The sequence below is a fragment of the Sparus aurata genome, chromosome 10 (assembly GCF_900880675.1).
Source record: "Sparus aurata chromosome 10, fSpaAur1.1, whole genome shotgun sequence".
In the NCBI taxonomy this organism is placed as follows: domain Eukaryota; kingdom Metazoa; phylum Chordata; class Actinopteri; order Spariformes; family Sparidae; genus Sparus; species Sparus aurata.
This window is the reverse complement of record NC_044196.1, coordinates 15,890,970-15,907,639: the sequence shown is the minus strand read 5'-3', so window position 1 is coordinate 15,907,639 and position 16,670 is coordinate 15,890,970. Positions and strand designations below refer to the sequence as shown.

The 16,670-nt window shown below is 39.8% G+C and overlaps 1 protein-coding gene across 1 annotated transcript; it reads left to right on the top strand.

Moving 5' to 3' along the window:
- Window positions 1–1,632: 1,632 nt before the first annotated feature.
- Window positions 1,633–15,247, top strand: slc12a10.1 (solute carrier family 12 member 10, tandem duplicate 1). The gene is made up of 28 exons (XM_030430470.1): window positions 1,633–1,641; window positions 2,946–3,152; window positions 3,671–3,827; window positions 4,018–4,146; window positions 4,287–4,362; window positions 4,914–5,009; window positions 5,568–5,707; window positions 5,851–5,961; window positions 6,086–6,197; window positions 6,508–6,638; window positions 6,721–6,805; window positions 7,511–7,668; window positions 7,763–7,870; window positions 8,100–8,223; window positions 8,433–8,534; window positions 8,674–8,829; window positions 8,958–9,057; window positions 9,257–9,368; window positions 9,507–9,641; window positions 10,344–10,450; window positions 10,711–10,793; window positions 10,912–10,980; window positions 11,081–11,185; window positions 11,351–11,462; window positions 11,761–11,847; window positions 12,500–12,635; window positions 12,753–12,820; window positions 14,039–15,247. Exons 2-28 carry the CDS (start codon window positions 2,980–2,982, stop codon window positions 14,175–14,177), a joined length of 3,111 nt encoding a protein of 1,036 aa, XP_030286330.1. The 5' UTR covers window positions 1,633–1,641; window positions 2,946–2,979; the 3' UTR covers window positions 14,178–15,247.
- Window positions 15,248–16,670: the final 1,423 nt, after the last annotated feature.

Below are 16,670 nucleotides of genomic sequence, written 5' to 3'. Positions count from 1 at the left end.
TATCTGAATACAGTAGTACATGCTGATGCAAAATACAACATGGTCTGTCACACATTTTAAAGCGTAAAAGCGACATTGGTCCGTGTGAGATCAAATTCTTCTTGTACCTCAATATCTGTTTAAAATGAGACAATTATTAGCTACTTTTTGAATAGACACTGATTGACATTGTTAGCCGTCTTTAGTCAGACATTTGACTCATGAACTGGCTTTTTAGAATGAGGGAAGTGCAAACAGTAGTGTACTATTTTTAGTGTGTCACTTGTGAAAGCAGAGGAGGACCTGCAGCTTGTCATGTGCATCACTGACATAGTAAACACACAGAGTCATGTACAGTCAACAAGTGACTACTGAGTCGTGTAACAAGAATGCATCGGTTCTGTTGCATCATTAACAAATTGAAAATATGTACTGTCAATGTTTGGTCACTGCTGTATTTGGTAAATAGAAGTATCAATTTTGTAAGTTACTTTGAAAAAAAAAAATGTTTTAGATAATTTTTCTTTGAGAAAATTCTAGTTGGATTTATTTTAGTAGCATTTTTGATTGCCAGAATTGTAAATAAAGTACATTTTCAAATTGTCATTCAAGGGTTCAAGAGTTAACTAGAGAGAACTGTTGTGTTGTGTCTCGCTGGGGCATGTGGTCTGACCAGTGTTTGGAGGTAGACGGATGCAGTTCCGTCCTTGTACGGTCTTGAAGGCCAGCACCATCGTCTTGAATTGGATGCGGGCCACAGCAGGAAGCCATCGGAGGTCAGGGAGGAAGGAGGGGTCGCATGGGAATATTTGAGTATATTGTAAATGAAGCTCGTTGCAGCGTTCTGGATATATAGCAACAGTGGATACCTGCATGCTTTTCTGTTTACTTCAAACATTTGAACTGCTGTGACATAAAACACAACGCTTCCTGTTCCTGAGTGACAAGGATTTATTTTCTGAGAAAACAACTACCAGAAACAAGGTATAGAAAATAAAATAAAGGAGGTAACCTTATGACCAGGGCCTACGGGGAAACCCTGGTGCAACATGTGGATGGAGGCTGGACCAATCAGCTCTCTGGATGACCTACAGTCATTCACTTAATTAGCTAAACACACCTGCAACCAATCACACACACACACACACACACACACACACACACACACACACTCAGGTAACACAACAGGGCATTACAGCACAGATCATATTAAAGCATATATAACAGACAGTTTTATACGACCTCTGGGGTACAAAACACCTCGTTATAAGTTGGAAACAAAATATTTTCATCAAAAACTTTAGGTGAGGTAAAATGTCACTAAAAAATTATTTTTTATTCCATTATGTGAAAATGATACTAATGCAAAGGTAAAGACGTGTGAAACAATTTTGTTAAAGCTTTGTTTCAAGTCCAAAAGGTTGTATTTTTAATAAAAATGCCGTAATTTACTGCATATCAAAACCTATGGATTGAACTGTATGAAATTATCTCTATCTTTTTTTAGTGCACATGATGATGAGGGGTGTGAGTGTGAGGGGGAGGGAGGAAGCTGAGGAAGATGGGAGGAGACGTCATCTACCTCGGTGAAGGTATAAATGTAAGGCGTCGTAGTGTGAAAGGAAAGAAGGGACAATTTTCCTCTGGGAAAGAAGAACCTGTGTGAGTACTTTATCTGTTCATGCCATACACTTTCTACATCACATTATAGTACTGAAATTTAGTTTTTTCACGCGATGGAATCATTAAACAGTTTATTCATATTTAAAATGTGTATTATGATGACTGTTGATACTAACGACATCAACAATGTTTATCAATTTCCTTTTACCGTTTGACATCTTACAGGCTTTATGCACAGCAACCAAACATCGACGTTTTAGGACAATTTTATGAACAATATGTTGAGTTAAATACATGATTTATAACATAGCCATTTGGTCTCATTGGACAGAAATGATGGATGAAATGCTGTGATAATGCACTATTTCATATTCGGGTGCATTGTAGATGAGCTCAGTATGTTGTAGAAAAGAGAACTTCCACACACTGCCTCTGCGCACAAGACTTTATTTTAACTTTACAAATCAATATCAGAAATTCAAATTGTGTAAGGTAACGTTAGGTTCAACCTGAAGATTGTTTTTCCCAACTATTTAAAACGAGATGTAACAAATATATACATAGATGTAAATTTACTGAATCGTTACTTACTGTTTGGATAATATCAATCATGCACCATCAAGTAGCAAAAGCAAAGTAGTTACATCACAATTCACAAAAGCAGTATAAACAAATATAGAAATATATATTCTTTCTAAACATAGACATTAGCATTGTAATAATGATCAATAATTTTGGTCCCAAGATGTGCGACATTGTCACGATTCCCAATCCAGCTATCTCAGTCAACATCAGACCAATATTCAAAATCAGTAATGCATCAGTGAACCTCTAATTTAAAGGAGCCTTTTCATTGTTTCCCCCCATTCCTTCAGTGTTACATAGGTTCTTATGCATGTAAAAGTTAAAAACAAATCTGATAAATTGCCTCAAGTGAACACTATATTAAAAGAAGCACTGGCCTCAATACAAATAATGTCCCTTTTCAGTTTTTTGAGGACTTGTCACAGTTGCCAGGCGACTTTGTGCTTGTTTTTCTGTAAAGTCGCTTGTAAATGTCGTGGGTTGCGGGTTTTTGGGCTTGTTGTTAAAGTGTTCCTCTTCCTATTGTATTGCATGTCATATTGTTTTGAAGTCCTGGAACTAAAAGAAAAAAGGATCAAAACATATAAAAACAATAATAAATACAATGATATTTCTGGATTCAGGTTGATATTTGTGTGTGTGCAAAGTGTAATAATCTCTCTCTTTTTTCTTTTTCTTTTTTTACCACGAACGGAGAAGTCGCTTGTTTTGGGCTTGTTTTCATAGGCCCGCTTGCTTGTTTCTCTCGCGATATCTAGCAACACTGGGACTTGTCACTATCATTTGCTGCTGATGGGGCAGATCACCTCTAAGCGTGACGGGTTGGTTCTCCCTCGAGTTCACTTTACAACCAGTGAGGAAGGACCTCCCAGATACTCTTCACAGCAGTTAGACGCCAGCAGGCAGCAACAAGATGGCAACCTCCAAGTTCCCCCAACCATTGTTGTATCCGATGTGGACTCAAGGTTTGTATTGTTCTAGTGACCATTTCCAAATCAGATTTTTAGCTCAAAAACACAGTATCCCATTATTAAATGGGTGACATAATGGCAAAGAAAGTGCAACTGTTAATGCTTTTTTTGTGTTTTTTATGTCAAACTGCCCGGGGCCTAAAACAGAAAATAAACGAACATGTAGACCACTGACCCATTCTCTCTTATTTCTTATTCTCCTGAGCCTCTATTGATGCAGTTTATGAAGTTTTCTGTCTTTACAAAATACTACTAATTCAGTGTGTTCAAAACAATGCTTGTACTTTAAATGATTCAGCACTTGCTTTAAATTTACTTTGGGCTTGGCTGGGAGAGGCATGGTATGGTAAAAATGTAAGTTTCCAGGAATAAGAACAGGTTACTTGCATTGTACTCTAGTGACATCTAGTGGCCAATAAGGAACTGCAGCCCATGACAATTACAAATTACCTTTGTAATGGAATTGAAAAAAGATTTCACTCCAATGCTGCTGCTGAACTCCTACTGAACAGTGTATCTGAGCGCCAGGGCTCGAGGATGGATGTGCGGCGATCTTCCCTCTACAGCACGTTAGACCTGGTGCCACAGCTGGAGCATTACGCCAGATCGCTGCCACACCATCGGATGAAGAGCCGACCGTCTCTCGAGGCTCTCCGCAGAGCATCTGACGTGAGTTTACAGTTCAAAGCAACATGCATCATCAATCCCAGCACATCAAACTGTGAATAAACCTCATGTTTTTAACGTAGTCTGTATCTATATCTTACAAATAGAAACATTCAATTGAATGCATCCTTACTGCTTTAAAATGAAACATCATCTATAATCTTCTGTGTATAAAATGTGTTTTTCTCTGAAGGTGGAGATGGAAAGGACCACCACAGACTCTGGAGGTTGCAGCCTGCCCGTGACAGACTCTGTGAATGAAGAGCCACAAGCTAAAGAGGAGAAAGCTCCGGTTAGATTTGGCTGGGTGATTGGAGTCATGGTGAGCAAGGCTTTTTTTTTTTTTATTTGAGTGCACAACATAGACAAAAATCTTCATATTAACCTCATTAGATTGTTTTAAAAATCACACCAAAAGAAACCCTCACTAAGCAGGTCTCTAATGAACTTTTGTCAACACAGGTTCGTTGCATGCTGAATATTTGGGGAGTCATCCTCTTCCTCCGCCTGTCATTGATCACTTCTCAAGCAGGGATTTGTAAGTTATCACGTCGCACATTCATCCATCCAATAGTCCATTCTTATTCTTCCTTATGGCTGTAACATGCCAAAGCCTCAGTTTTGCCCCCGTACATGACTTTAAAACCTGATCAACTTTAATATTTGAGTCTTTTAGCCAAAGTTTGTGATCAACTCTGACCAGAGATGTATTTTATATATGGGTTTAAACCTGCAGCGTACCCCCATTCCCCTTCTTTTTCTGTATTCTGTGATGACAATAAGTAATTCACAAATGTTTGCAAGTACGCCACAAACCAAGCCATAAAATAAGTTATAAAAGGTATTAAAATACCTCAAGATATGTCATGCAGCAATTAGCTGAAGCAACAGAAAGAGAGAGAAGGTTCAAAGCAAAGGCATAAGTGTTGATAAAAAAAAAAAAAAAGATCCTGGAGGTAAATGGTATAGAACATTTTTCCATTTATTGGATGAAGAAATTCACAAAAACATGGAACTGGATGTAACCCAAACAGTGATGTGACTATCGGTATCATAGTTCTGGTGACTACCTTTATTTTATCACCTCAGTGTTGACCTGGCTTATTATCCTGATGTCGGTGACGGTGACCTCAGTAACTGCACTCTCCATCTCTGCCATCGCCACCAACGGGAGGGTGATTTCAGGTCAGTCACTTCATGTATTTCAAAATCATTTTCTATCTATCAATAAAAAAATATTTCCTGTGTTAACAGTGTTATTTATACTTACCTTATACATTAGAAACTTAACTTTTAAGCCATATTATGCAACTTTTTGCTTAAGGATAACAGCTTCAAAATCATTTGATAGTACAGTGTCTTGTGATGAAGGGTGAATGGTGTCCGTCTCAGCCACTTTGCCCCTATCACTTGTTTCTGCACTATGTAGCTTCACTTACAGGCTAGGATCACAGCATTACATACATGTTGACTTCAAGATACAAGTGAACATGTACGACACATAACACCGTTATGACGTTGTAACGAGTGTTGTTTGTAGTTAGCACCTACATTATGTCTGACCAATTGTTACATACCTTGGTTTTGTATTTACGACAATGGTGTTGCACTCAGAAGGACAAAGGAAATAAAAAATGCAAATATATAATAATAATTATATATTAAGTATTCCTCCATCTACAGTGTTCTGTGATGACAACCATGTCTCTGTGTCACTTCTTTTTGGTTGAACATCAATCCCAGGTGGGGCGTATTTCATGATCTCCCGCTCCCTGGGTCCTGAAATTGGTGGACCGATTGGGATGGTCTTTTCCTTCGCCAATGCTCTGGCGTGCGCCCTCAACACTGTTGGCTTTGCAGAAGTAGTCCGTGATCTATTGCAGGTGTTTATTTGTCTTCAACGTTCCAAAAACACATACATGATATTGTTTAGCATAAGCAATGACTACCTAGAACTTTAATTATTTACAAACATTTTTTGCATTTGGCTTGTTACACATGTGTGAATAATTCCGTGTTGATGTAGGAGTTTGGTGTCCCCATAGTCGATCCAATCAATGACATCCGTATCGTGGGCGTTGTCACGGTGACTGTTCTCCTGCTCATTTCATTGGCTGGAATGGAGTGGGAGTCCAAGGTCAGCAAATCCTGCCACATTATCACTTTACTTTTTAGAGTTGGCCAATAAATCTACTTAGCTCTCACTAACTTGTTTACTTTGTTTCTTTTTTTCTTCTCTCTTATTTGTCTCTGTCGCTCAGACACAGATTTTGTTCTTCATCATTCTCCTGGTCTCGTTTGCCAACTACTTGGTGGGAACAGTCATCCCTCCAAGTGTAGAAAAACAGGCCTTGGGGATCTTTGGATACCGAAGTGAGTTCATGCTCCTTTAAATAAGCCACTGCCTTAAAATTCAGCAGCTGTGTAAATAATGAATGTAGAAATCATTATATTGAAATTTTTTAGAAAATTCAGAAATCAGTTTTGTTTATTCAGGGCCATGAGCAAAGAAAAGTTTTCACATGTGCAATTCTTTTGTCTTTGTCAACAGAAAACTATTTTCTAAAGCCAATGGTTTAACTTATTTGTGCCTCTTTTCACAGATTATGTCATTATCAGTTTAAAAAGTTTTAGTTATGAAGTTTTAGTGGACAGTTGACTGCTATTTGTTTCCTGTCACCAGGTGATATCTTTGTACAAAACTTGACACCTGACTGGAGAGGACCTGAAGGGAACTTTTTTGAATTGTTTGCCATTTTCTTCCCCTCTGCCATCGGCATCCTTTCCGGAGCCAACATCTCTGGAGACCTTAAAGTATGAGGAGAAAAAGTTCTTATATCACAGCTACCTAAAAGGACGACAAGAATGATGACTTGTGTATTATTTCCTTTTGCAGGACCCTGCTACTGCTATTCCCAAAGGGACCCTCGTGGCTATTTTCTGGACAACAGTCAGCTATCTCGTTATTTCTGTAACTGTTGGTAAGCGTTTAACAAGCTTTTGTTTAGAATTTATCTGCTTCTGATTTGATTGGTTTAATTAGGAAAGGATAGTTTGTGGTGCTGAGTACTTTGGGAGGAAAGACGGGAGGCATGGGGGCTGAGGATTTATGACTTTAAGGGCAGTGTCATCAGCGTACTGGATGAGTGGGAGCAGAAATGGTGAAAAAAGGAACAACTTTCACATGACTTTTCAAATGAGCATGCACATATTTGCTTCTTGTACTGCCACTTTTTTGTGGCTTTATTAGATCAGAAAGACAAAGATGGTAGGAAGCAGGATGAGAGACGGCCACAGATCAGCTTCAAACCCTGGGCGGCTGTGGCCTGGACACAGCATCTATACATGGGGCACATGCTCTACCAACTAACCTACTGGGGCTCCCCATTCTTTATCTCTTTTAACATAATTGTAATTGGTAATGATGGTATAATTTAAGCTTTACTTCTTGTGGTTAATAGTACTCCAAAGTCAAACTTGAGTAAAAAATAAAATGTCTTAATAAAATGACTTTGGTAACCGTGAAAGTTAGCTGTATCTCCTCCAAGAGATGAGACAAAAATAGCTAAATAGACATTTAATTATGTCATCTTGTAACCACCTTTTCTTTTGCAATATGTTAATGGTTTTTATGATAAATCATGATGAATTGTGAGTGCAATATTTTCATCTTTATTCTCCTCCAGGGGCATGCGTGCTGCGGGACGCCTCTGGTAATATAACTGACATTCTCGTTGGAAACATCACAGATGACTGTGTGGGTTTGGGATGTCAACTGGGCTGGAACTTCACCGAGTGCGCCCAGACGCAGACTTGTGAATACGGTCTGGCCAACAGTTCAAAGGTACCAGGTCGTTCATTGTTCCTTAGATGTTGATATTATAATCCGTGTTCATATACCTGAACACAGATTTATTAATGATGACTACTCCAACTAGGTCCTGGGCCAACTTTCAGGTTTCTACCACCTCATCACTGCTGGTGTCTTTGCAGCCAGCTTGTCATCTGCCCTCGGCTTTCTTGTCTCTGCCCCTAAAGTCTTTCAGGTGAGAAACCACAGCCACACCCTGATGATAAGATTCTTGTTGCATCTATTTAAATCATTATTTTTTTTAAACAAAAACGTACCATTCTATATTTAGGAATAGCTTATATATCTGCAGTACTGTATTTTCAAACATTGTTAATGCATGATACACCGCCTGAGTATCATGATGAAAAACATGATGCACATTTTTTGTTTTATAAGTTTACATTTTCTGCCTTATCTGCCAGTGTCTTTGCAGAGACAACTTATACCCGTACATTGGATTCTTTGCAAAGGGTTATGGGAAAAATGATGAGCCACTGCGGGCCTATTTACTCTGCTACATCATTGCTGTTGCCTTCATTCTCATTGGTGGGTGTGTTCTCATACATGGACTATTAACTCAAATATTCGTGTTGATACGCTAATCTCTTCACAGAAAAAGTATTTTCTTGTTCAAATGATTTGATATTTATGTAAAGCAAGAACTGTTCAAGCAGTTTTCATTTTAGTTTCATTCAGTTTGTTGGCTTTGGGTTTGTGATTTGTATTTTTAATTTCTCTTTCCTGCGTTGTTACAGCTGAGCTGAACCTCATCGCAGCATTGATCTCCAACTTCTTCCTGTGTTCCTACAGCCTCATCAACTTCAGCTGCTTTCATGCTTCAATTACCAACTCCCCTGGTGAGTTGCCAGCTTACACACTACACTTTAGACGACACTACTAAAGGAAGATGGCCTTTTGCCCCCTGTCTGCCATATTGTGAGTTTTAGCTGTTGTGCCACCAGGCAGCCTTGTATATCTCACTGTCGCCCCCTTTAGGTTGGAGGCCATCATTTCACTACTACAGTAAATGGACAGCTTTATTTGGAGCGGTGATCTCTGTGGTGCTCATGTTCCTGTTTACCTGGTGGGCCGCTCTCACCACCTTCTGTATCATCTTCTTCCTGTTTGGATATGTCAACTACAACAAGCCAGGTAGGTCCAAGACAAATGATGTAACGTGGCCTGGATTAAAGATTAGATTGAAACAGAACTGTGTGATTTTTCTACCTGTTTGAGTTATTTCATAGTTTCCTCACTTGGGTGTGTCTTGACGTCCACAGAAGTAAACTGGGGCTCATCAGTCCAGGCGGGGACATACAACATGGCCCTGTCATACTCCGTCGCTCTGTCTGGTGTCGAGGATCATGTCAAGAATTTCAGGTGAGTGACCAAAAATCTGATATATCGCGCATCAATAATCCCTCCATCACACAAAGTATTTTTCTGAGCTACCTTTGAATTCTGGCCACATTTTGCAATTTACACCTTCAACTAGAATTTTATCTAATTTGTCTCATTCAGTAGTGCTAAGGGATAATCAGTTGCGATAGTTTTGATTAATGCAGCAACTCTCTTTCAGACCGCAGTGTCTTGTCCTGACCGGGCCACCAAACCAGCGACCAGCCCTGGTGGACTTTGTCGCCTCCTTCACCAAACACACAAGCCTCATGATCTGTGGCGACATAATCATGGTCAGCCAATCAATCTCAATAATTTTCTTCAAGAGAGAGGATTTATGTGGTTGTGTTAAAGAAACTATCATTATCCTTAACACTTTTTAATTAAATCTCCTTGTTACGTAATGACGTTAATGAATCACTCCTCTCTAGGCGCAAGAAAGGCAGAGTCGGCCTCAGGATGCCACGGATTGGTTGTTGAAGTGGTTGAACAAGAGAAAGGTGCGCTCCTTTTACACACCTTTCACTGCTGACAGCCTCAGACTTGGAGCCCGACACCTGCTACAGGTAAAACAGTTCATATTTGAACAGTTTTTATTCTCCAGCTTCAGCTGGACAGAGCACATTAAAGGGAATTTATTTTAACACAAGTTATGCAAATCTCACCATTGCAGTTGTGGCTGATGGTAAAAACTGTAGTTTAATGCACACAAATCCTTTTTCACCCCTTTTTTTATACCCATTTATATTGCTTCCCTTTTGTTTCTCAGGACCCATCATCTAATTGGGTGCCAAACATTACTATCAATAATATCATCCTGCGACTGCCCGCATTGTGTTTTTGCCTACAATGTGCTTTATTTGTATTTCATTAAAGCGGCTTTATGTAAGAATGGACCACCTGTCGGATTCAAAACAAATAGGGGGTGGCATATCTCCAGAGTAACAGCTAACTGTGACTGCCATTTGCTAGATGGCTCAGTTAGATGTGCAGCTGGCAGTCCGGACTTGGTGCTCGGAGAGTTCGGGAGTGTTGTTTTTTTATACAGCTGGCACAGGCACATTAGACCAGGGTGGGTCGGGGCTAGCTGGTTAGCATGCTAACATTAGTAAATAGCTATGCAACACAATAAGTAGACGTCATAACGTCAGAACTCTTATTTACATACTTTTGGTATTTATTAAATGTCTTTAACTCAAATTCTTACAAATTGCACCTTTAACCTAAGACTTAACGATTTTGCTCCTATGTGGCACTTTTCTTTCAAGGCTTCTGGACTTGGCAAGCTGAAATCCAATACCCTGGTCCTGGGCTTTAAGGCAAACTGGAGGGACAGTTCGCCCGAGAGCATTGAAGATTATATCAACACCATATAGTAAGTGGAGTTAGAGAGAAGAAAAAAACATTTTTGTTGGCTTTTTCAGCTTTACCAGCATTGAAGTATTACACAGCTCTCTATAGTGTGAGGAAATAATGCAAACTTTAAAAATAATGCGTTGCTTAACTAATTTATGCTGAATTTATTTTTTTTTGCTAGGTGTAACTAATATACTGGCAACTGAGTGTATAATGCTAATGCTGCCTTAACAAAATATGCATAACTTACTCTTCTTCTCCTGCTCTTTGTTTCGCCAGTGACACCTTCGACTCCAACTTTTGCTTGTGTATCTTGAGGATGATGGACGGGCAGGACATCTCGGACCAGTTTCATTCAGAAGGTTAGAAATCCAGATGTTGTTTGAATTTTCTCTGTGTGCCTGCATATAACATCCCATATTTATGTAAAATCAAACTTGACGGAAAACAATGCTGAAGGACGTGACGTCTGTCCTGCAGTGAACCAGGGCTTCGAGCATGACGAGACTGTTGAAAACGATGACCAGCAATCTCCTGAGAGGGAATCAGGTCAGCGCTTACTGTATGCACACATACACCAATATCAATATCCATTATCATTCAAACATTCACTCATTCATTCGCTCACCACTCTTCGCTCTTCTTACAGCTGACGACATATCTGATAAAGGCGACAGTGATCAGATCAAAACGGTGTTTCAGAATGACCAGGGGAAGAAGACCATCGATGTCTACTGGATAGCCGATGACGGAGGTGGGCACAAGGAGGGGTTGAATCTGACAAAGCAAGCAAGCACCAAACGCTAGTGAAGTGCCCTCTTGGGTGCTCTCCCAGTTCCCTTTCCGTGTGAGCTGGTGCCCTTTTTATTTGCTCTCTTTCATAGCCGCAGTGTTCCTCTTCTTCTTCTTCTCTTCTAAGGTCTGACTCTGCTGGTGCCATACCTGCTCACCAGGAGGAAACACTGGCACCGCAGTAAGGTCAGGGTCTTCATCATGGGCGACGAACAAAACATGGAGGAAGGACGCAACGAGTAGGTTTTCTCTGAATAGTTACTTTAAGTAAATAAAGTAATTATAATGTAATCAGGAAAAGTGAACACCAAAAATACTAAATTTGTTGACAGTTCATCTCTCTACAGCAAAGTAATTTAATCCTTACCTTGCCCAAAAGGTTCCGACCTGTAATGATCTGCATTTGCACAGTTGGGTCTGTTTAACCACATAGTGTTATATTGGAATCCTATGTACTTTTGCCGGTTGCTGGATTGTACATGGTGTATGATGGATGTGGAAACAGATTTTTCTCTCTGACTTTTTTGTTTCTTGTAGGATGATTGCTCTACTGAAGAGGTTTCGTCTGGATTTTAACGACGTCATAGTCATGACGGACAGCGAGAGGCGGCCACACGACAAGAAGTATGTCCACAAAGCCATAGTATACGCTTGAACAGTTTCTGATACAGGAAGGCATCAGCCTATTATGACGGTTTGCCGTTTCCAGCACCTTGCAAAAACACATGCTTAGGGTGTTGCAGAACATTTAAAACGGCATTTGATTTTGTCCAACGATATTCCCACAGCGGCAATTTTCCTCTGTCATCTAGCTTCACATAACGGAAAAAAATAAAAATAAATTAGGTACAAGCTCTCACATGAACGCTCCTAGCTGTTTGTTTTTGCTGCCTTCATGCAAATGTCCTGCCTGCATCCATGCCATGCAGAATGCAAAGTGGGAAAGTTCGGGGCACCCGTTAGCTCAGTTGGTAGAGCGGGCGTCCCTCGCTGCAGAGGCCCAGGGTTAGAGTTTGACCTGTGGTCTTTTTCTGCATGTCTGCATGTCTCTCTCTCATCCAGTGTCCTGTCATCTATCATTTACTATCAATAAAGCTATAAAAAGGCCCCAAAAAATCTCTCACTATGTTGATCTGAGAAGCGGCTGAGTCTCGTCGGATATCTATTGGGACATACCGACACTTTCTCAAGTTTTGTGGTCATTTCAATTTTGTCTTTTTTTGTCAGTCCTTAAACGCCTGCTGACGTCTGTCCCTTTGTTCTTATTGCTTCTCAGCTTGAGAAGGTTTGTCGACAGTGTCGCCCCCTTCAGGCTGTATGATGAACAGAAGGAGGGTGTCTCAATTCAGGAGCTTAGACAAAGCGCCCCATGGAAAATATCAGACAAAGAGTTTGAGGCCTTCAAACTTAAGGTTTGTCCCACATGTGCATCGACATTCTGTGCCATTGGATGTCTTCCACTGAGAATAACCTTGATGTTTATGAGGCCCATCACTTGTCAGTTTACTTGTTGTTTCCTCCCTCTACAGTCTGAGAGAAAAGTGAGGCTGAATGAAATCATCCGGAGGAATTCACAACATGCTGCTCTCGTGCTTGTGTGAGTACCACTTTTACATCATTGGTTCAGGTCAGGATTCAACAGTTTAACGAACATGGTACATTAAGGCTCATCAGATTTTTCGCAAACAGAGCTCATTTAATGGACTTGGGGTAGGTGACGTCCTGCATTTGATGCTAGGATATCTCTAAAAGACAGAGCTCCCAGTCCAAACTGCTAGCTGCACAGCTAAATGAGCTAACTCGCTAATGGCGGCTACAATTAGAAATAGTGAGCGGTTACCTGCATGATATGTTGACCCTATTTGTTTTGAGTATGAATATGCAAGGTGACCACTTCTTACATTACATTACAACTTTAAAGGGCAAGTTCGCCCAAAAATGAAATTTCAGTCATTATCATACTTACCCCAACGCCGATGGATAGTCAGGTGAAGTCCATAAAACATTTCTGGAGATTAACAGCAAAACAGTGTTGTAGCATTCTCCTAAATAACTGAAGCAGGTGAGGTATGGTTATAAAATATGAAAAAACAAAAACAAATAGCTTGTGCACTTCAGGGGTGCACGCCAAATCTTTTAGCTTAGCAGCTCTCAACTCTCAACAGAGATGAGAAAGAAGCAGAACATCTCACTCCTTAGCTACTGCCCACATCAGTACTGGAAAAGACACAATTTGTGTAAATCAGAATGTGATTTTGATTTTTGTTATGATAATCTGAAAATTGTTACAACAGCTCAACTTAAAGTTTTGAGTTAACTTGATGTGGTTTTCTTCTTGTTTTTCATTATGCAACCCAGTTTCCAAAAAAACTTGTGACGTGTATGCAAATTAAGAGAAGGTGATCTTTTTCCACTCCTTTTTCACGTATGATCAAATGAACACAGTACAAAGACAAAGGCCTAGTTGTTCACAAGCAAGGATGGGGTGCGGATCACCACTTACTCTCTTAAGGATAGGGGTTGTAGATGGAAACATGTTTACAGGCCTCACTGGCAGAGATGAAAAGCTAAACGTTGTCCGATTTCGACAGGGATGCAAATTATTTGCAAGGAGCCACCAAACCATGGCTGTTTCTAAAACAGCATTATTGATGTTACAGGAAGAGATGTGAGAGATTAGATTTTTTTCAGGTTGGCTGCAAACTCCAGGGCCACTACCACTAACACAGCTTTGTTAGTACACATTTGCATGAGCAGCGTCTTTTCCTTATATACTGTTTTGCTATGTTCATGTAAATGTGATGGATTTTTGCAGGAGCCTTCCTGTGCCACACAGCGACTGCCCCAGTGCTTTGTACATGGCCTGGCTGGACACTCTGACCTGTGGCCTCCACTGCCCTGCTGTACTGATTCGTGGAAACCAACAGAACGTCCTCACTTACTACTGCCAGTGAAAGTTGACTTACAGGGATGGATATTTTAAGGCAGTAGATTAAAACCATACCCTAGGAACTAAGAGAAACATGCCACATGAACCCCATCAGTGAAACAAAAATGTGATAATAGAATAGAATAGAATTCATGGTGAAACTTAATATTTGAACTGTAAGAACAGTATATGTACTGTAGAATGTTGTGATGGAAGATATCATTAAGCATCACAACCAATGAGATCATCTTCAGGAAGGTGTGAATGCTAACGCCATCTTAGCTGCCATCTGTGACAGATGACGGTGAAAGCAAACAATGAGGTAAGGTTAAGGGGATTACTAATGGAGAGAAACCAGTGCTTTGTTGTTCAAGTAACCACTACCTGCTGCTATTTTAGCTGCAGTTAGGAAGTTAGTTCATAGCCATGCAACTAGTGGTTAAATTGCCTATTTGGTTAAATTGCAGTTGTTGAATGCAATCGGAGGGTTAGCGCGATGTTGAAATGCATCAAAATACGAGACTTTCACACACAAATCTGCAATAACAGTGTTAGGGAGCAAGCTAGTTGGCTGGCGCGATTGTTTTATGCTTGTTATAAAGAAAAGGACCATAATAGATGAAATGCCAGAGAGTTATCATAATCCTCAATTTGTAGTGTGCAAGTAGTTTGTTCATCTGCCACACCTCAAATGTAAAATAATATATTTGGTCTCATCATTATACCGTTTTTGTAATAACTGAGGTAATGTCAGTGTTTTGAGAGGTAATGCATTGTGTATACAGAATTTATAGCATGTCGCTGGGAAAATATGAAGAATTACCATACATAAAATTAAGATGGTAGTATTTACACTGTAAATACAAATAAGATGTGTCAATATTATCTCTATATTTACTGTTTGTAATATATTAGTCGAATAGCTATTCTTGTTAGGCCTTGATGAACAGTCCATGAAATGTTTTTTGTCACCCTCTTTATGGTAAAAGTATTTCCAACAATGTCCGATTTAGTTTAAGTTGCTGCCGCTACTTGTGGCATAGGGAAGTCAGCGTAAGAGACTACATTAAAGATGATTAAAACATTAAAACATCACCCCGTCTGAGTCACTTATTGAACAATTAATCTGCTCCAAACAGCCATCTTACATTCATGAGGTGGAATACATTTTCCCTCCAGCTCCAGTCTGGCTGCAGCAGTCAGGCTGATAAACAGGAGTGAAGATAAATCCACTATTTAATCCCAAAAATAATCTCTGAGCTCTCCTAGCGTCGGTAAGCGTTTCCAGGTCAGAGCAGGATCCGAGTTACAGTACTCCTGGTGTTCACTCTTCAGAGGGCCCTGCTCTAGTCCAGACTCTCTTGTTAGCTTTAAGCAGCTGAGCAGTGGCTCTTGCAGCCCGCTGTGCCTGGTCCTCCACACTCTTAATACATTTATTTTGATACAGAGGCCCCTACTGACAGAAGTTACATATTGTACGCTTATAGTTTGTATTGTTGTCCCACAAGGGTCTCTACTTGGTCCTCTCTTTATTCATTAAATTTGGAACCAAGCTTTAGTAGCTTATTTTTTGTAAGATCCAGTCAATTTACTAAGCTTGAGATGCTTATCACTATAGTTCCAATACAATATAGTAAAAAAAAATGACTGCCATTTCATTTGAATCTCCTCGTTCTAAGAATGAGATTAATGCCTTTTATCTCAATAACACAACAAATCAGTGAGAGGAAGCATACATAACATGCGCTCAGCTTTCTGCCAACAGACTTTGTAGATGCACGCAAATGAAAAATCATGCCACACAACACCTGTCTGTGATGATGTAAAATAACGATGTACGAAGTATCAGTCTGAAGTAAACTATGGCGTAAACTAGTGAGTGTCTATTGTAGGGGGAGCAGGATTGAGTAAGAGATGGAGGCAGCCTCAGGTACTTGAAAATGGATGCCTGAGTACCCTTGGCCATGGTGAAATTTGTTTGTGTGTATCAGGATTTCACTTTGGATGTTACTGAGGAATAGTTTCAGTCATTTGGATTAAACTGAAATGGACCTCAACTCGATGTAATGTTTGCTTTTAAACGACATTGTTTTATAATTGCACAATTTTTTTCATTGTAAAATTATTCAACTCTTTACACTGCCATCAAAATGGCATTAATAATACCTCAGTGGGCGGGCTTATCTTTGAATTATTAGTCCATTTATTTCCATCTGTATCATCAGGACTCAACATTAGCACATTTTTCCCATGAGTGACTTTGGTTAATGTCCTTTATTTGTACAGGCTGCGTTTTGTGCAGTTTTACATTTTGTCTGCTTAGCGTGATATGTTTGTTTTCTTTATCATTAAATCAAATGTCAACTTTACCAAAACACATGGACTATTCATGTCGACATCAGACATTTTCTCTGGTAATGATAGAGACCTGAGGCCTCCATAGTTTGCTATGCAAATATTGACGTCAGTGTGGAAACCAGGGTGTATGAAAAGGATTGCTGCTGTGAGCAGTCTCAGT

Excerpts from the sequence above, each read along its gene's own strand:
- slc12a10.1 (XM_030430470.1), top strand. The coding sequence starts at position 2,980 with ATGGGGCAGATCACCTCTAAGCGTGACGGGTTGGTTCTCCCTCGAGTT. Across the intron at positions 8,224-8,432 it reads TGTTGCCTTCATTCTCATTG|CTGAGCTGAACCTCATCGCA; the intron begins GTGGGTGTGTTC and ends GCGTTGTTACAG. Across the intron at positions 12,636-12,752 it reads TTGAGGCCTTCAAACTTAAG|TCTGAGAGAAAAGTGAGGCT; the intron begins GTTTGTCCCACA and ends CTCCCTCTACAG.